Genomic DNA, 21510 nt, shown 5'->3' on the forward strand with positions numbered 1-21510 from the left:
AATATTATCCCACCTCTCCTCCTCTCCACCCTCTTGTGTTGCACTGTCTAACTTGCTTCGACGGACCGATTCCTGGATGGGAGTGACACCGTCGACAAGCAAAAGCTTGGGTGAAGGTATGCTTATGGAAATCCTCTGTCAAAAGATTTCTCTTCTCGATTTAATTGTTTTTATAAATTATTGTCTCCAAAGATAACTTATTCAATTTTTGTACCTTGTTTCTCATCCTTTCTTTTTGTTACTTGCTAGTGTATCATGCGAAGCCAATTTTTAATGGAGGGCACAGGACAAGGGAGCCAACCAGTGTCTGGAGGGAATCCCGAACATGTAGGTTCCTATCAAGATGTGCGAGAGGTTGCCAGCGAGGAATAAGCTGGGACGATTTCTAGTGATGAAGCACTAGTTGACCTATTGTTGGAGGAAAGCAAGCAGCCTGGTGTGTGTTCAGGTTCCTTTCGACCGGAAGCATGGTTCAGAATATGGAATGAGTACCAAAAAAGGACCAGAGAAGACACCACTTTGCCCCAGTTGAAAGGTAGATGGAAGACTTTGAAGAAGCTATACAAGTTGCATTCGTCATTGGTTGGTAAGAGTGGATGGTCATGGGATTTTGACACTCAAAGACCAACCCCTGGTTATCCAATGGTGTGGGAGGAGATTATTAAGGTAAGCATCATTTGTATCTTCTCTTGCAATGATAGGTTTTTGGCAATAATGGAATCTCAAACATGCATAAAACAAATAAGAATTCGTAAATTTGATAAGCCATTTGGACTGAGTCGAAGATAAAATCTCAGCATAAGCAAAACAACAATTCATAGGAGAAGCCACGTAGAAAGTTAGGTTATACAACATCATGGAATTGTGATCAATCTTCAGTAATTATTAGCTTGCATTACTTTAACCACCCTAAAATGCATATGAAAACCGTGCCTCTTGATTTTGTTAGCCATACAAATGTGGTTCATAAGATGCAAGATGGGTTTGATAACAAAGCCCACTTATTAAATCCAAGTGTTTCATTTCTTTAAAGAGATCCTAATCTTTTATATCACCAAAAATGAAGCCCAGCAGTAGAGATCCTAATCATTTTGCTTGTACCTAATTGAATATATTCTCTGAGTCACTATTACATGACCAAGTCAAGTATTCGCCCTTCCTACATTAAGCCATAATTGCAAGCTATCATGCAGCTCAACAAGGAATACAAAGTTTGCCGAGATAAGCCTTTCCCATTGTTTTTGAAGATCCATGATCTTGTGGCTTCATCCACCGCAAATGGGCAATACGCTAGCCACACGGGTGGCTCGGTGAGAGCCGATGATCTTGTTGTTAACTTGGACGAGGGATCCGGTTCATCGGATAGTCCTGTTCTTCATGTTGACAAGGACACAATCCCATCGCATTCAACGGGCAAGAAAGTTTCTTACAACAATGCCTCATCCATGACTAAAAGGAAACAATTAGATCATCCAAATCCTAGTGTGTCAAAGAAGAAAAGTTCTGACCACACAGTGGAAGCGCTAAATCGATTAATATCTTTGAGTGATCGTAGAAGCAAGATCATGGAACAAAAGCAAGGAAGAGGATGATAGTTTCTCCTTTAAGACTTGCATGGAGAAATTGTCCTCTATGCCGGAGTCGATGATGTGGAGGTATGTGTTGCTGCCGAGGCATTGAAATCGCGTGAAAATAGGGATTTTTCTTCATGACTATGCGACAATCGGTTATAGATTGTTGGTTGAGTCTACGTATGAAGGAATTCCGTCATGAGGTAGTGGTAGAATTTTTACTTATAATTCATGAGTTTTTCTATATAAGAACAATATAATGAAACACTCGTATATTAATTTGTACCTATTACTGTTTAATTTGGTTATTCAAGCTATGTACATGCATTACTTGGTTTGCAAGAGTTATAGCAAAAAGCCTCACCTTTCCATTCATCTTATTTTTATGCACTTTTTTTATTCTCTCACCAACAACTTTTTTTGTTTAGGTTTTTTTGTGCTAAACTTAGTTTTTAGTTTTTAGACATATCAATCATACATATTCAATTCTATAGACATGTATTCTTGCCAACAAAAAAATTGTCTTCACATGGAGATATGCATGTGTTTCCATTTGGTTTTTTTATATGCAATTGGTTTTTGGTTAGGATTAATTGTAAATATTTAAGACTGTGCTTTTGAAATATATGCATGTGTTTCCAAATTATGTGCAGTTGCTTTTACTAATGATTTTAAACCCAATTCAGGAGTAGTTTCCAAGTTATGCTCGAAGTTCTTGGACGGGTTGATGTTTCAAAAGCTGAGAATATATGTTCTGTATGGACATTATCTATATAACAAATGCTAGTGCATTTGTTGTATTTCATGAATTCTTGTAAATGCAGTAAGTAATGAACTAATTGATATGTATGTTCTGAACTTTTGAATAATGAATTATGCTTATGTAACAACTACAATTGGGTACTCTGATATGCATTGTTTGTTGTGGAGTATTTAAATGGATGGCACAATTATTTGAGATGGGAAATTATTGGTTCTCAATTTTGTGTGTGTAATATATATTGTACAGTTGCCTCTTCAAAAGTTGTTACAGGATGACATCAAAATTTGGAGCATAGCTTGCTATTGTGGGCATAGCTTGTACTCGAAACAGATGTGCGAGGAGTAATGTGAATCAACAGGACATGATGAATGCATTTTTCTATCTTTATCTCTGTTTGGAATGTGAAGCAACAAGAAGGAATAAATATGAAGCAATTCTAGAAATGTGAATGCGCAGCATAGATGATGGAGAGGCCATGGGAGGAGGAGTTTGAAGAGGAAGAGGTGGAGTTAGGCATGATAATCCGTTTGTTGCGGGACAGCTTGGCGAATGAAAAGTTTGTTTCACTAAAACTAATGTCTTCTTCTTCGTTTGTTAGTACATTAATTAAGCTTGCTTGTGATTAACAAAGTTAAGTAGCTATTACATGATCTCCCATTCTTCTTGCTTCCATTGTAAATTAATGAACTAACTATTTACTTACTCTCAACATGATTGTGGTTTTCATTGAACTAGTTATGGGTTTATTATACTCAAGTCTTAAACGTAAGTATAATCTGAAAGTTCTCAAATGATGTTCATTATAGATTGGAATAGAATTGATAAGATATGAGCAGTCCAAAGCAAAATGAAAACATGCATAATCTATTTATCATTAATTAATGGATCTCCCAAGGTGGCTAATAAAGAAAGTAGTTCAAAAGGGTTTTCATTTTAAAGACCTTTAATTTTGTTAGTGTATACACAATTTTGTATTAGATAAGGTTTAAACCTACTTTGTAAATATAATACTAACACCCTATACATGGACTTGTTGCCAATAAATCATGAAATCACTGCCTGGTGGAGACCATTTCTTTGTTATTTACTAAAATCTAAAATTAGATTTTTCCCATATTTTTAATTTAAGAAATATCAGGAAAATATAAATATAAATATAAATGATTATTTATTTTAATTTCTAAAATTTAAAATCATTTATTGAATAACTTGAATATTTATAACAAATTATCCCAATTTACAATCCACCAATTTCTTTACTTTGAAGAATATATATTTTTAATAATGTGAAAACAGTGTCTGTGATTAATTAATTAGCTGTCTTAGAATTACTTATTTGATCATATTTATGTCGTCGTTATTATTAAATGCATGATTAAATAAACTTTTTTTTATCATTTTTTAATTGATTATTTTGGAGATTTTTCATATTATAATTTCAAAATTAATTATTCTGATATAAAGATTCATATGAGTTGTGGTCCTGTTGATTTGACACTTCAACAATGATGTTCTTGGATTAGATTGATATATATAAAAATTATTAACTAAGATTTTTTTTATTTTTGAAGAAATGATATTTTTAAAATATCATTTCTTAAAAAACTTAGTTATATATAAATTATGGTTGAGATTTAAAAACTATATATAATTCCAAAAAAACATGAAATTACACGTATAGCCTTATCTAGAGTCTCATGTAGAAAAATTATGATTTATGACAGTTCTATATTTTTTATATTTTTATATGAACCATTCAAGATTTATGAATAGTTTTTTTTTGTTAAATAGTTTTTTTTGTTAATATGAAAAAATATAAACAATTTTTAATTATATTTTATTTTTCTATCTCAAATGGGATAAATGGTAAGAAATTTAAAAACTTTTTAATTATATATCCCATGTTAATGTTCAAATTTTTTTCTTGGCATTATCATGAAACCCACATAAGGATGAGGCAACCACAACACACTCGACCATTCTGCGGGTTCTACATTGGTTAGAGACATTTTTGGACGGACACCCAAGAAGGGCATATAACGTGTTTTCGAATGGAGCCACACGTATTTAGGGAACTTGCGGCATTACTTGAGTCACGCAGCCTACTACGCAGTAGCCGAATTGTATCTGTTGAGGAACAACTGGCAATTTTCATGACTGTTGTGGGACATGCAGCACCAAATAGAGTAGCATGCGAGCAGTTCCAGCATAGCTCTGAGACCATCAGCCGTTATTTCCACATGGTACTTTGTGCTATTAACAGTTTGGCTAATGAGATGATCCAACTGCCTGGTGGAGATGAACCGGCTCATCCACGGGTCCGCAATACCCCGTTTATGGTAACATGAGTGTGTGTTGTATATTTGAAATTGTGTGTCACCACTTAAGCAAATTTAAATGCTTGTAGGACGCTCTTGGAGCAATAGATGGAACCCATGTGTCGGTTATTGTTCCCAAAGAAATACAAGAGAGATTTCGTAACAGGCATGGATGGATTAGTCAAAATGTAATGGCTGTTGTGTCCTTCGATATGCACTTCCAGTTCCTTTGTGCAGGTTGGGAGGGATCGGCAGCAGAGACATGAGAGTAATGCAGTCTTGCTTGGACGATAGAAGTTTCTCAATCCCGGAAGGTAATGTTATGGATGAATCAGTCATACATAATACATTTGTAGTTAGTGAACCGTGCCAAAATCAAAACTTGCATGTGCCTTGTAGGGAAGTATTATCTTGTTGATGCGGGCTATGCCAACACCACAGGCCTTCTTGCACCATACAGGGGAGAGAGATACCACCTTGCTCAGTTTACTAGTGGCCGGACACAATATCGTAATATGAAGGATAAATTTAACCATAGTCATGCTCGTCTAAGGAATGTTGTCGAGAGGGCTTTTGGTCTTCTTAAGCGTCGTTTCAAGATCTTGCGTGTTCCGACACCTTTCTCAGTAGAAACGCAACGCGACATTGTCATCGCATGCGCTGTAATCCACAATTATTTATGCAAGCACACCATCCGTGATCCCAACTTGGAGCAAGATCAGAACTGTCATGTCGATGAAGGTAGCTATCCGAATGTGGGAAGACCACATCAAAGCAGTGATGGTGGACGTGGCACAAGTCAGTCAGTCCGAGATAGTGTAGCTCGACAATTGTGGTTATCCTAATATGCCGTGTATTCTATGTTTTAAAAGTTTTCATTATTAAGAAAGTGCAAAAATTTGTCTTTAATTTTATTTATTTATTAATTTTTGAATTAATAATTATTAATGAAGGTAATAACTAATAACTAATTTATATTTTTTTTAATTATTATATTAAACACATGATAGATATTACCCCAAGAGAAGTGAGGGTATTACGGTCATTTTCTTTATACAATATCATTACTTTTCTAGTAAAAAAGGATAAGATGATAACCAAGTATTCACCTTGTTCCCTCCAAAACATATTTGAAAATTTTTGAAATCTAATCCCATATATGGATATCCCATGTTATCCCATATTGGGATATCCCCCAACCAAACAAAGCCTAGGGAATAAGAAGGATGCTTTTTATTTAATTAATACTTGTATTTATGGAATATTCCCTTCTGTCATGAGGAGTTGCTGTAACAGCAAGCACTTGTAATTTTGATTAGATTACTATGAATAAGAATAAATACTTTAAAATAATTTTTTTTAATTAATGATAATATTAATTATTAATCATCTTCACAATAAAAAAAAACACTTACCTCTAAAAAGTCAAAAGATCAATACTCTCACAACAGTTGAAGCAACTGATTAATAAATTAGTAATAATAATATTTATTAATCACTAAAAAAATTCTCTAGGCAAGAGTAATCAACAATTCAAGTATTATTAGTGTAAAAATATGTTTAAATTTTAAAAAAATAAATTAAATAACATATTTATTTTAAAGTAGCGGCGGATCATGGGCCATGGCCTCCATTCTTCATTAAATAGATCATTAAAAATTTGTTCTTTTGGAAAATGGAAAGGATCATGCATTGCATTGTAATTAATAGTAATTAATAGCAATTAATAACAAGCAATCAAACACAGAAACAAAGACATTGACAACCCTCTCAACAAAATACCACACAAATAATGAATGTCCACACCTGAACATATATATTAATAAACTCAATAAAATAAAAAAATATATAATAATTTGAAACATCCGAATATTTTACACAATTAAAAAAAGAAAAAAGAAAAAAAGAGGAACTTAGTAGTGGAGATTTTCCTTTTCACCTCCCAAATATTAAAATGGCCTATGTTGATCTAGTGGAGAACTTGCCTATAAATAATACTATATTATATTATAACATAGGAGTAGTACACTATATATAAATATATAATATGAGGGAAAGAACACTATTGAGGGGGGAGAAAATGAGAAATCATCCCACACTTAATAGTGATCAAACCTCTGATGAATACAACCCTAAATTCAAGGAATAATTTTATAAACCCTAAAATGAAGGGTAAAAAGAATGGATGGATTTACAGCAATGGAGAGGAGAAAGTAAGACTCTGGTTTTTTATAGACAAACCTACTAAATGTGTTTCCAAGACTGTGTCTCTCACTCTTGCAAAAAGTGGAAGATTGGATTCTCAAGCAGCTCCTCTGCAAGTTTAATGTTTGATAAATCCTGCCCTTGTAATGAACTTGATATGTCATCTACTGAGAAGGGTATGCTGCATCAAAGTTCACCATATTTTGGAAATTTTGTTCATGTATGTGATTGATTGCAGGGTGAACAACCTAAATGATCTTTTACCTTTTCATATATTTCAATTTCAGTCATCCAGTTTTAAAAAATTACAATTTGATCTCTTACTTTTAGTTTTTTTTACAGTTTGGTCATTCGAGCATACACCGTTAACGGCGATCATATGTGGCATGCTAAGTCACATATCTTTTCTCTGAGCTAGCATCTGAGCCAGCATATGTCACGTGTGATCGTCGTTAACGGCGTATGTTTGGCTGACTAAATTATAATAAAAAATAAAAGTAGTGGATCAAATTGTAACTTTCGAAAACTGAGCGACTGAGATAGAAACACACGAAAAAGATAACGGACCATTTAAGTTGTTTATTCTTGATTGTATTAAAAAAAAACAAAAATTTAACCTGGGATTATCTTCAAGTAGGAAAGTTTCGGAGTTGGAGTTAGTGTTGGCATCACTAGACTGCTCTGCCATTACTTCTTCCATATCTGAGAGGACCTGAGGGGAGAACATAAAGATCAAAGAGTCAAAAATATTTTTCCAACGTTTATGCATGGCATGGTTAAATTTGCTATGTTTGAGTATTCAAACACTGGGAGAACTTTATGATTTATGGCAATGCTTGATTGTGTGGGATTTTGACTGTCTTGAACTTACTTCAGGTGATACACTTTGTGTGTCGTATTTGTCATCCCAGTATTGTGTGCAAATTTTGTGAAGTTGTTGGACAGTCAGGATCTGTAGCAAGAAGTCGTTATCGTTGTAAGATAGCGAGCAATATAGAGAGAAAAAAATCAAGGAAAGAAGAGAATATGCAGCATATAAAGATTTTACCGGGCAGAGATCATTGATGATCTCATCGTATGAAATTCTAAACTTCTTGAATATTACCTGCATAGAGACGTCGGGCACATGCTTAAGGCAGCACATAGTGTATTAATATTGTGCACAACAATAAGAAAAATAAACTACATTATTAAAATGTTAAACAAGGCGGATTCATCAGAATATGATTGGCATGCAGATGAAATAAGATTATAAACAATTGAGCCAAAAAAGAAGTTCTGCGGTGCAGAAAAATGATTAATGATAAAACATGGGAAAGAAAATGGGATTAATAAAACCAAGAGGATAAGATGTTGAGCATCAGATAAGAATCTTTATTACTAAAATTGTTTCAGAAAGTCATTTGGTGATTGAAATCCACTGATATTTTGCAAATTCAAGTTTAACAAATGTACTTGTACAGGAAAATATACAACCTACCAGGAAACCAACAGCTTGTCTTGTGTGCTTAAGCTCATCCCAAGCTGACCCAACATACTGCATAAAGTAATGGATGATTATGAGGTAAACAGACAAACTTCCTGAAGTAATAATAAATAGTATTGTAAAACAAATAAGGCAAACACACACCAAGTAATCTTCAACAAAAATCACAATTTATATCTCAAACTGGAAGGAAGAACATCTTTAAGTGAAGTACCTCAGGTTTTGTTTGTCCACACCATAGCTCCAATTCATCTAAACCAGATTTTACATATTCCCCATTGCCGAAGGAGCAAAATTCAGGATTTAGAAGACTGAAAAAAACCAAAAACAATATTGGAATCAAGATGCATGGGTCAACAGAATGGGGAGGAAGCACAATTTACCTATTGAAGAGTTGCACATTGATGAATGAAAAAACTTGAGTGAAGATTTTCTCAATAAGAAGTGGAGGGACCTGGAAGAAACCAAGTTGAATAAAATTTTATTCACTATTCAAAGGTAAAATATTTTGCCATATAAATCATACATGATTTTCTTGTAAGGCTTCCAGAAGATTATTGAGGTTCTCAATAATTCGATTCCAATCACTCTGAGTATGATTATGAAAAGAACCCCCAGATCCTTGCAGCAAAGCTGCCTTGGCTGTCTTTGGTGCCTTTTCAAAGATAAACAATGATTAGCAGGAGAGACAAACTCAAACCATGCATGCAAAGCGCATATAGCAAATATCAATAGCTACTACCAACAGGCAAAATAGACATTATTTAAAAAATTGAGCAGGAAAATTTATTTAGCCATTAAGTCAAATTTTAGAGAGGTAACACAATCAACTGCCCAAAATATAATCAAGCTTTTATATTATTAATTGTACTAAAACAAATATTTCCGCACCCAAAAACTTTGAATGTATCAGCAACCAAACAATTATGGAATTGTTAGATTTTTATATTTTGGTACTAGTGGGCCCTATATGGGCTCTATATGGGCTTAGGGGTCTTACACCAAAAAGTCTCAAGACTTAATGGCTCAACCCCTATACTTATATATAAACTCATTACACTTCTATCACACAACCGATATGGTACTATATTTTCAACACCCTCCCTCAAGTTCAACTCTGATCGAACTCGCATGCACTTATACACCGGAGGTCTGCATTTTACATGGACTTATACACTACTCGTGTCTCGTGAGGTCCCTACACACATGGAGGTCATACACATATGGACTTGTACCACATCGGTGGCTCCACTATATTTCTCTGATACCATGTTAGTTTTTTATATTTTGGTACTAGTGGGCCCTATATGGGCTCTATATGGGTTTAGGGGTCTTACACCAAAAAGTCTCAAGACTTAATGGCTCAACCCCTATACCTATATATAAACCCATTACACTTCTATCACACAACCGATATGGTACTATATTTTCAACATCCTCCCTCAAGTTCAACTCGGTCGAACTTGCACAGACTTATTCACCAGAGGTCTGTTTACATGGACTTATACACTACTTGTGTCTCAGAGGTCCTACACACATGGAGGTCATACACATATGGACTTGTACCACATCGGTCGCTCCACTATATTTCTCTGATACCATGTTAGATTTTTATATTTTGGTACTAGTGGGCCCTATATGGGCTCTATATGGGTTTAGGGGTCTTACACCAAAAAGTCTCAAGACTTAATGACTCAACCCCTATACCTATATATAAACCCATTACACTTCTATTACATAACCGATATGGTACTATATTTTCGACAGGAATAAACAAGAATCAATGTAAAAGAAAATAACACATGCATCAAACCTGGATACAGATGGAAAGCAAAGAAGTCAAATCTTTCTTCACATTGTCACGGATAATGCTGTAAATCTTCTCTTCATAAGCTGCAAGCTGCTGCTTAAAAAGCAAAGCAGGGTATTTGGCCTCAACTTTTCGAACAAAATCCAGTCCATCTACTTCAATGTTTGCAGAAGATAGGGAAGAACGGAGTCCCTGTAAAATAAAATGTCATCAAACACTACCCTACATTGAGGAACTAGCATTATGAAACTTATTCCAGACCGTCAGCGAAATATGATAGCAATAAGAAAAAGCAGACTTGCTAGAGAGTGCATAATTTATCTAACAGAAAAGATAATGGACAATAATTATAACCACCACATACTTGGGTCATCCTCCCAAACAAAGAAGTAGGAGGAGGAGGTTTTGGGCACGGAACAGAACCACCCCCACGAGAAGCTTTGAGATTCTGTTGAAGCAGGAATAACAATGTAGACACATTGGATAGCCAGTAAGCTAGCTGGCTGTTGTTCTCCTCATTCTGCATAAAGGACTCCATCAGAATTTCACAAGAACATAAATGTTGCTGGATTTGCATAAACTTTTAAATAAAGTGATTACAAACTAAACATGTTTGACCACAACAGAGATAATACGTGAAATAGAGAAGATCAACAACAACAAAGAAGAATGGCGAAAAAAAAAACATATGACAATGAGAAGGAAATATAAATCTTAGATGAGGCAATGATCTGAAGAAGCCAAATAACCAAAGTGGGAAGCCAACTTGATCCAGCCAAACCAATGGTCAGAATTTAGCCTCTTATGCACAATGATAAAGGATGGAGGTCATTTTAGGAAAGGTCATTAACAAACACACTCAACAACAAAAATTACAGTAATAAATTTAGCATCAGACCACATATAAGCCTGAATTTGGCACGATGAACAGTATTCACCTCAATAACAGAACCAATCATCTGAATAAGACGGTCAAAAACACTAGTTTTCTCAGCTTCAAAACATTTCCAGTGAAGAAGACATTTGTATATGGTAAATGCTGCAACTGGTCTGCCATCACTGAACCCAATATTTTGCACAACACAATTGATGAGGATGTCAACATTTTCCTGAAAAGTAAACAACCACATATTAAAATCACCTCTTCAATCCTCTTGGAACAGAGAACTGCATAATGAAAATGTCTAGAACATACATTCACCCTCTGAGTATAAGATCTTCTCAAGTTAGGATCAGAACTTGTAGAATCCTTGATAGCAGGAGGAGCACTTTGGGGTTCCTGAAAAGGCATTAGTATTGAAAATAACATGATGTCAAAAGCAATTAAAATCTTGAGATGATGTTGAAAAAATGATATTTTTCTGCGTATGCATAACCTTAATCAATTCCATGTTAAGCCGGCTGTTCTCTGAGTTCTGAAGAAAAATGAGTCAGAACATAAAAACAGCTAAGACATACAATGAAAACCCAGTAAAGGATAAATGAGTACATGTTTTTTCAACATGGTTGGAACTGATGGATATTTTACGGAGGAACTCAGCAGGCTCTGCTGTCGAATAATTTGATCCTCAGATTCAAAATTAGATAATTTTTCTTCGAGTCTGTGATGACACACTTAATAGTTAGCTTCACCATATTAAATGAAAGAACAGAAAAAGTAGAGAGTCAACCACATATCCAAATCAAACTAACATCATATATTTCTGTCACAAGAAATAAAAACAATAAAAAGTGAAACTGTTAATGCTGAAGTAAAGGAGAGTGACATTCATGTATCAAGGTTCACACAATTAAGGAAATAACAAGAACCTATGCATTGCATCATTCAGCTGAATAATCTTTGATTCAGCCTCCAACGCCTTCTTCAGCCTGTCTTCACTAACCCTGTTTGTTTCTGCGTATTTCCTCTCAGTTTCATCAATCTTGCTTTCAAGAGAGATCACCAAAGCCTACAAAATATTTTGTAAAAATATTAATAATTATTGATAATGAACGCAAAAGAATGATAAAGCAAAACAACAATAATTTTTGTCATGCACAACCAATCAAATACATGAATCAATTTTAAATGAATGCGTTATGCCACCAACTACATTTTCAGAGGGAGAATAGAAAAGGAAAAGTAGATCTACTTTCCACTTAGTTTTACTTTTTAGCCTAACCTTGAGTTTCTCATTTTCAACAGTGAGCTTTTCCATCATAGCTGTATCAATGACTGGGATCTCTCGTATGACTGGAACTACCTCAGCAGCCTTCTTGGAGACCTCCCGCTCTTCTAGTAACATAGCTTTGGTTTCACTGAATTGTTGCTCCATCTCCTGCAAGGCATGTTGCAACTTTGCATTTTCTTGTGTCTTAGCTTCCTCCATGTCAACCTACAATAGAAAGGTGGCCATCATCAATAATAATGATAAACCAACACCAGCAACCAGCAATAGGAAATCAATAAAGCCAAATCATAATGCCATTCAACCGGGAAGTCAAATAAACTACACTCGATCAGTCAAGACAAGTATTTGTTGAGCACACCACAAGCATCTAACACTAAATTTTGATACACATGGCATAAGATAAATCACCATAAGCCATACAGAATAAAGAAACTATCAGAGATAACGACATTAAAAAACATAAATTTGCAAAACTACTGAAACTGTTCCACCAGTCCTCTGTATTATAAAGAACACAAAGCAAACAAAATTGAAACCAGAGCTTTCTAACCAACTTCTGATATAAATAGCACTAATGTTCATAAATTGAATTCTGTGGAATGTAATCTAAATTCTAGAATATAAAAGGAAAATTGGAGACGAATATAAAAAGGCACTGTAATACATGTCCTCCAAAGATAAGAAATTTGTTTTAAATAATACGAGATGAAAAACAAAAAAAGACCTCCCAAATTGTTTTCACTAAAATTGGAAAATTATATAATAGAGTCAGAGAAACTAATGGTATTGAAAGGGAATTCGATCAATGCATACTCTCATCTGTTTCTCAAGCTCCAGCATCAAGGTTAGCTCCTGAACTTGTTTTTCCAACTTATCTTTGGCAGCTTGAAGTGCACCAGTTTCCTTTGCAGCCTACAAATTGACAGCAACAGTGTACCAAGTAATGAAACACAGGACAACACCGACAAGAATTATTTAAATAATAGCACAGAAACAATACTTAGTCAATCAGTGGTTCTGTAATATGTGTAAAGATTCATCTTTGTTTTATAATTGAGATGAATAGCATAATCCCCAAGCAGAGAGAAATTGTAATATTCTTTTCTAGAATCTATTATAAAATTGAGCAGAAAATTTCACCATTTTAAGCTTTCGAAGCTCCCTTCTAGCAAGCCTTCCTCTCCAAGCACATTGTGTAGTCATCGCCGCCTTCTTTATCCTAGAATAATATCCATGCTCCAGGTATTGACGGTAACAACTCTGTAAAAGTTATAAATAATTATGTAAAAAAGTCTTTGTTCTTTCTCATGCAGAATAGAACATAACTAAAATGCAAACAAGTTGAAATCACAACCATATGCTATGAAAATATAGTCATGCTGCATACAACCCTAAAACATTGTCAGAAACGGAGATAAAAGCTAGATAACTGACCAGAGAACACACAAAAACATGATTTGCATCTTCAAAGATAGTACAAAAATGATTCATATTTCTCTTTAGAAAATTCAAATAAAAAGGCCAATTAAGGAAAAAATTACTACCGTGAGAAAAAATCTAAAGTTGAATATGAAATTTATAGCATACATCTCCCTAAATATGCACATTCATGGCTCAATATTGGAGATTCTTACTTGAATAACAATTGCAGCTCTTGTCTGCTTCCTGAATTGAAGTTCTTTGCGAGCAGTCATCCCACGACAACAAGCTTGAATGATAACAGATGAAGAAGACAATCCTCTGTAAACTTTCTGAGCAGAATACATGCGGAAGTATGTTTGAACTTTCAGAGAAGCAGCTTGTCTACGGATGTTTTCATAAAGTCGTTGAGCAAGTTGACCTTTGTTAAAGTGAAGTTTCACATTTGTGTCAGCTCAGAAAAATGGCCAGTATCAATAAATCAATAATCTTTACTGTAGTATGTATTACCTCTGCAAACAGTTTGAAGCTGAATAGCTGATTTTTGCAGTAAAATGAAATGCTTCCGGCAAAAATATGTGCGGACTTTCCTTTGGATTATGCTAGCAGATCTACCTAACACGTCAGTTCTTCGCGCATCCAGTTCTGCCATCTGACCAGCACGAAGAAACACCTTTGTCTTCCCAATCTAAAAAAAATAAATAAAAATTGCTTGAAAATAATTTTCAACATAACCATTTTTGAGGAATAAAGGTAGAAAAATTCAAATGCTGAGCCAAAAAGACAAATTTCAACATAGAGATGACATTAATCGGCCATTTTAAACAAGGACTCATTTTCAGAGGATGAGTAAAGTTTAGTTTTGGTGCAATTTTAATATCTCCAAAACATGTGCGACAACAGAGAAAAGCATTATTCAAAATCATTCATTTGATGGAGCATGCATTTTTTAAATTAGACTTTTTTGGGAAAATGCAATGCCTCCACTATTCCATTTTCATGAGAATTACCTGATAACCCTCCAAAGATCCTTTTTCAAGCAGCATCCTTGATGCAGTGACCTCATCACAACTGCGAGGGAAGAAATTTTTTTATATATATTCATGTCAAATACATGTCTGAAAATAATTAAAGCAGGTGAGTTCAAGATTCAGAACCTTTTGTGCAGCACATCAGGTGAAAGAATGCCAAAGCGATCTACAAATTCAGAAAATGTGCGCCTTGTTGGATATCCAGCACAGCTTATTCTAATCGCCTCCATTACTCCCTAATAAATATTACCGATTATATTTACCATAGGCAAAAAAATACTAAAATCAATACAACTGAATAGTTGTACATAACAAAAGACAAATATCAAGCTAGGAAAAAGCATACCCCACAGCGGAGCTGCTGAAGAATATTATTATTCTCAAATATTGCCGGCTTGAGAAGATTATTAGGTTTAACACAGCGAATATAGTGTGGCTCAGTAGCACTAAGAGTCTCTAGCAGAGATTGCAATTGTTGCTGCATAATGAGATAATGGCGATCACAACATTCACAAACATAAAAATCAAGCCACAGTGCACATGCAATAGAGAAACCATATTAATGTACCTTAAATCTTGAGCCAATTGATGAAAACTTTGAAGATTTAGATGAATCCTCAGGAAGAGGTGGAAATAAACCAGCAATAAAGGAACACTTAGAAGCACACAAGAGCGCTTGATGCTCAGCCACAACATAATCTTTGTTCTTGTCCAAGAATAACTCAGTCTGATATGTAACCTGAAAGGGTTTTCCAAAAACAATAAAAAATAAATAAATAAATAAATAAATAAATAATAATAACAATAAATAAATAAATAAATCAAGGAGTACTATTTTTATAATTGTAGCAGCAGTAGACATCGTGATGAAAAGGGATATGTTCATAAGAGACACTCACATCACCAGCATAGTGAGAAACAGTAAAATCAGAGCGAGCTAGTTTTGGCTTGCTGAAGCGTTTATGATTTTTAAAAGTTTGATACAACTTCTCTGCAAATGTCTCATGTGTTGATCTTGGCAATACACTACATAAACAAATAAAAAAATAAAAAAATAAATCAACTATCTAAAAAATTTATAAACAAATGCTTGCTGTAAATGATATTCATCAAGGACAACAGGAAAATAGGAAAGATTATACATACCAAGCCTCATCAAGAAGTGCAATGATCCCTCCAGGTTTCTGAAAACAATGAATAATATCACGAACCATGAGAAATACATATGGATGTCAAGTCAAAGTTGTTTTTCAAATATATATATATATAACCTAACTGGGTTGTGAGCATTACTCTAGAGATCTATGCCATAAGATCTTCTGTAGTTTCCTTACGTAATTAAGGTAATAAACCATTCAATATAAAAAGAATAATATGAACCTTTTCAATGAGATCAAGGACGTCCTGATTGTCAATGAACTCAATGTAGCTCCAATCGATCTCTTCTTTTGTGTATTCTTCCTGTTCCATCTTAAAGACATGCTGCGCAAAGGAAAAATTGGACATCCTTTTCAGAAGTCAGAACAAGTAATTTCAGCACAAATGGTGCAATATGAGTTGCAGAGAAATAGAAAATATCTAGTCAAACCTGATTAAAATGTTGCTGCAGTTTCTCGTTCGTCAAATTGATACAAAATTGCTCAAAACTGCAAATGTATAAGTGAAGCAAACAAATGTTTTAACATTGATTATTCATTTCTAAACATAGACCATTTTTACAGGTCTTAGTCAATGATGCTACAAAAAGCAAGACAACAGTAATGAGCAACATGAACACAATAATAGTACCAACATATATGAGTATTTTATACAGCACAATCTCTGGGACCTATACATAGTATATCTATGCATATCAGATATGTGAAAAGCAGTATCTTAATTTCTTAATCTACAAATGTAGAACCAAACTTTGTTACCAACAAATAGAATCTCTAAACATATAACTTATCATATGAAAAGTTCAATTTGATCTACTAATGGCAAACTTATAACAGTTTTAATATTATCATTATTTAGAATAAAGAATACAATGTGAAATAGCACAAGATGCATATTATTCACATGGAGTAATGGCCAGTGGTCGCCATCCAGCTTAAGCACTGCCACGTAAATACGCCTCTATCACAAAAACCCAAAAGACTATGAGGGAACCCTGACATAATTTGGCAGACAACAAGCTTTCATATAGCACATTCATAAAACCAAGGCAAGACATAGATAATTCATTATAATATGTAAGCGTACCAGCTAAGCACCTGTTTGTCTTGAAGCTTTCAAAGCCATATATATCCAAAACACCAATCAAAGATTTAGAATCAGAGTCTTGACCAATAGAGCAGTTGATTTTGTCAACGATCCTACAATTATAAGGGGAAAATGGAAACAAGAAAGAAATCAAAGCATTTCATTGAACTACACTGATAAGATTGCTTGATAAAAAGATGCAGTCAAAAGGTGCACATAAAAAAAAAATCAAGCAAATAACATGGGGGCACTTACCAGTCAAACAATCTTGAATAAACAATTTTTGCCAGTGAATCTCTGCTAAGAGTCGCACCTTCTGGATCAAGACTTTTGGTAATGTTTTCATCACGAGTTACAATGATTCTCTTGCACAAGCTATCCTCTAGATCCCCCACATCACACCTGAGGAAACCAAAATGTACCATTTTAAGAACAAGAAACTCACTTAATTTGGTCTTACAATGACTCTCTCACATGAAAAGCTCAGCTGCGGTTCTTAAATGGAAACGAGACTTTTCATCTTTGGGCTTGGATGAATCTACTTCATCCCCTTCTGAAAATTCAATGTTCCCTAGATGAAGAACAGCAGACACAACTCGGAAAATTGCATCCTGGATGAGGTACAAAAGGAAAAGAAAGAAAGTTAGACAAGAGACAAAAACAACATCAGATAGAAGTGGTATACCCTCAGCAATTACAACAGCTATAGAGTATACACCTGTTCATCAGAACTTATTCCAACAATATCCATAGCTCTCCTGGTTTCCAGGTATTCTTTAGAATCATCAACTCCATCAAGCTCATAACAGTTGGACTGGTTTAAATAATGATAAGTTCTAGGATTGGCCAACTTATATCTGTCAATGTCCTGTGAATAGATACTCAAAATCAATTGAACAATAGAAACATAAATATTATAATTGAAAAAGTAGAGTCATATCATAATAGGAGAATACATGCACTAAGATAAAGGGGATGATCACAGAGATCAGAGCACATTGTTCCATCAATAGGATATCACATTAGCTGCATAAGGAATAACAAACACACCTCACTTCTTAGTGGCGAAAAGTAATCAGGATTGATGGGACATTCTAATTATTGTTCCTAGAATAGTATGATTCGAGAATGGGAGGATGCCACCACTGAAGCACAAATAAACTAACAGAACCTACAATATTCAGATAATCCATTGTTCAAAACATTCTCCTTTACTTTGCTTCTCTTCTGGCTGCTAAGTGGCACTTAAACTTAATATCACACAAAGCTCCTTACAGAAACCCAACCTCTGGTCCTCACACTTTTTTTGCATGGGCCATTACTGTTATATATCTATATATATATATATATATATATATAAATGCTAGTGGTGACATTCCTTGTGTCATCAAGATCAATTTAAATAAATTCCAGTGCTTCTTAGCTCATGATGCAATATATGGCACAACAGCTTCTAGTTAGACCTCCTACAAGTGGTAGAGGCCAATCCATTGAATTTTGCAAGTTATATTACTTGATGTAGTTGTACTCATACAATAACGAACCTCAAATAAAACCACAGAAAGGAGACGTATAAATCTTGATAAAGAATTTCCAGATTGATTACCTCTTGAGGGGCAGCACAGAGCATATAAAAACAATGGTAGTTTCTCTCAGGATCAGATATTTGACAAACACGTGATCTTTCAAGCAGGTATGTTCTGATTGCAGCTCCAGAAATTCTTCCCTTTTTATCAAACTGAAGCTCAACAAACTTCCCAAATCGGCTGATTAAAGTAACAGATTATTGAGAATGGAAATAAGGAGATCCAAACATTATAAGAGGAAATAGTGCAGTGACAGTTCCCACCTTGAGTTATTGTTTCTAACAGTCTTTGCATTGCCAAATGCTTCAAGAACAGGATTAGACTGTAAATCAAGTACCCATATCAGCGATCAAGTTTCAATTGAAGGACGGCAAAAAAAAAATGTTATTAGGTAGACAATTGTTCCAATATAAAAGAAATTGGGCTTAATGGTGTGTGGTTATTTTACTTCTAAAACTTTTTGCTCCACATTCTGACCTTCAGCCGCAGCTCTCCCTCCCATGAAAGCAAGATATCGCATAAGCATTTTGGTGCTTTCTGTCTTACCAGCTCCACTCTCTCCACTTACTAAAATTGACTGACTTACACCCTCATTCATCATAAGTCTGCCCAACAATATAAATAAATATTTTTTTTAGGAAAAAAAAACCCACATCACAGAAATGTGTATATTACCTATATGCAGCATCTGCAACAGCAAAGGGATGGGGGCCAAGCTCACCAATTGCTGCTCCTTTGTACTTTTCCATCATGGAGTTATCATAAAGGTCAGGCAATCTTTTAAAAGGGTTCACCGCAATCAAAATACTTCCAGTGTAAGTCTGGGATCATAATTGCATTTTACCCCAACAGTTAATAACTCACAGCTAAAAGATGCAAATAAAAAACTAAAACTTGTTCAGAAGAAACCACTAATATAAATCACATGCATAACTGTAAAACTTTAACCAAATGCACGTCATTCAATTCAGGCTTACATAAATTTCATTCATGTCATATCTTGATCGCAGGTTTTGCAACACTCCAGGTTCATGTAAATAAGCAAGCTTTGTCATGTCATCAACACCACAAACAGGTGCTTCAGCATCCTTCGCATGCACATTGGGCACTTTAGCCACAACCTGCACCACAAGGAGGAAATTTAGGTTAATCACTCGATATTCTCTTCATTTTGCATTATAGTGGAATGCATAAAAAAAAAAAAAAAATTCTTCTACATCAAACAAGGAGTTCCAATTTCCATTAATGTATCTCAACAACAAAAACTACAAGGTAACTTGAGCTAAAAGCAGATTGCCAATCAGGTGTACTCACTGTATTTCCTGAAGTACAGAGGACCTTAATCTCCTCACTATTGGCCTCCAAAACTTCCCCGTCTATCCAAGCCACAACAGGGTCATCAACCCAAACGTGGGTTCCTATGGCAATATTAGGTGGAGCAGCCTGTTTGGCAAGAAATTTTAGGAAGTTTCACAACAAGAGACTGTATTCATGCCACCCAAAAAAAAAAGGGAATTTTGAATACATTTTGTGTATAAAACACAATTTAGTAATAATGGAGGCCTGTAACAAAACGCAAAACCAATACAAAGCAGAGAATCACAAATCAAACAATAGGAAAAAAAAAGCACATAAACAGCAAACTCTAAATATGATTGGAGAAACCACCAAAGCTAATCAATGAGAAAACCTTGCAATGCAGGATGCGTATTAAAATTACATATATTCCAGCAATTTAAATCATTACGAACCCATAAACATAGAAAATGTACTTATGATTCAAAAATCAATCTCCAGCTATTAACATTGTTCTCTAGAGATTAGAACATTGAAAAATTCCAAATAAAATTCAAATAAATCTCAAATAACCTGTCAATTAAGATCTGAAATGAAAAAAGAAAAACAAAAATCAAAGCAATATACATCCATACCATAACGACCCTCCCAATTCAGTCAAGATTCTAAGAAGCTCCCCAACCAAACCTCCTCAAAGAACATCCAAATCCCTAAATTTAACAACAAGAAACCCCCAAAAACACAAACAAAAACAAAGAACCCAGATCAAGGCTCCAAATTTCTCAAATTCCCGCCCTCCTCTACCACTCCCCCAAGAACCTCATTCCCCGGGAAAAATCCAAAAACCCAAAAGCCAAGATCATCAACAACCCTCCAATCAGCTACAATCCCAATGAGGCAAAGATCTCTCCACCTCATCCACCTCCTCCTCTCCCTCCGTCCCCTCTCTCTCCTTCCTTCCTTCGCTTCTAGAGAGAGAGGAGGAGCTCGCCGGCCGGGGAGAAAAGGCGCCGCGCCGGTTGCCGGGAAACCCTCGCCGCCGCTTTTCCTCCGATTTGCGCCGTTTCTTTCTCTTCGTCTTCCGCTCTTCGCTCCCGAGTTTCTCGGGTTTACGTGAATGCGCGAATGGATTATATAAACGGAGCTTCACTTTTTCACATTGTTCCCAAAATACCCTTTACTTTTAACGTAATTACGAGATTCGCCCGAACATCACATGCTTTCTGAGGGGGTAGTTTTGGGATTATGCCTAGACCTGTTCTTTTCCTCTAAGTCCCCAAAATACCCTTCCATTTTTAGCGAATTTACAATATTTACTTCGACAGCACGTCTTTTCTGGGGGATATTTTTGGAATTTAACAAATAGATTTGATTTTGTATATCAGATTTAGAAAAGTTGTAATTATTATGTAATCTTTCGTTAGTATAATAACCGGAGTTACCGAATTACCCTCCATGTTTTAGTGAATTACAAGATTGCCCTTTTAACATGAGTCTTTTTTAGGGGTATTTTGGGGATTTAGAAAGAATTAACTGCATAGACCAGTGACTAAAGTTGATAATAATTATGGAACTTGTCTGTACTAAAAACTGAAGTTCCAGTAAGACCC

General features: G+C 34.9%; 3 protein-coding genes across 3 annotated transcripts; 2 read left to right on the top strand and 1 right to left on the bottom strand.

Moving 5' to 3' along the window:
• Positions 1-76: 76 nt before the first annotated feature.
• Positions 77-1592, top strand: LOC120258531. The gene is made up of 3 exons (XM_039265980.1): positions 77-116; positions 374-666; positions 1194-1592. The coding sequence occupies exons 1-3, from the start codon at positions 77-79 to the stop codon at positions 1590-1592; spliced, it is 732 nt and encodes a 243-aa protein (XP_039121914.1).
• A 2793-nt stretch (positions 1593-4385) lies between these two features.
• On the top strand, positions 4386-5497 carry LOC120258538. The gene is made up of 4 exons (XM_039265991.1): positions 4386-4673; positions 4742-4818; positions 4890-4966; positions 5052-5497. Exons 1-4 carry the CDS (start codon positions 4386-4388, stop codon positions 5495-5497), a joined length of 888 nt encoding a protein of 295 aa, XP_039121925.1.
• A 971-nt stretch (positions 5498-6468) lies between these two features.
• On the bottom strand, positions 6469-20993 carry LOC120259974 (myosin-6-like). The gene is made up of 39 exons (XM_039267426.1): positions 20536-20993; positions 19919-20047; positions 19582-19725; positions 19280-19425; positions 19053-19209; positions 18868-18926; positions 18625-18784; positions 17737-17886; positions 17493-17629; positions 17274-17420; positions 17030-17131; positions 16363-16420; positions 16155-16256; positions 15921-15958; positions 15674-15800; positions 15343-15513; positions 15121-15252; positions 14901-15010; positions 14754-14814; positions 14254-14431; positions 13959-14164; positions 13465-13584; positions 13138-13236; positions 12316-12528; positions 11963-12102; positions 11643-11754; positions 11530-11568; positions 11349-11432; positions 11092-11262; positions 10518-10673; positions 10157-10345; positions 8870-8998; positions 8727-8797; positions 8558-8654; positions 8338-8394; positions 7906-7962; positions 7729-7809; positions 7475-7569; positions 6469-7038 (listed from the first exon to the last, which is right to left on the bottom strand). The coding sequence occupies exons 1-39, from the start codon at positions 20536-20538 to the stop codon at positions 6924-6926; spliced, it is 4542 nt and encodes a 1513-aa protein (XP_039123360.1). The 5' UTR covers positions 20539-20993; the 3' UTR covers positions 6469-6923.
• Between the last annotated feature and the right edge of the window lie 517 nt (positions 20994-21510).

Source organism: Dioscorea cayenensis, chromosome 1, assembly GCF_009730915.1.
Source record: "Dioscorea cayenensis subsp. rotundata cultivar TDr96_F1 chromosome 1, TDr96_F1_v2_PseudoChromosome.rev07_lg8_w22 25.fasta, whole genome shotgun sequence".
NCBI classification, from domain to species: Eukaryota; Viridiplantae; Streptophyta; class Magnoliopsida; order Dioscoreales; family Dioscoreaceae; genus Dioscorea; species Dioscorea cayenensis.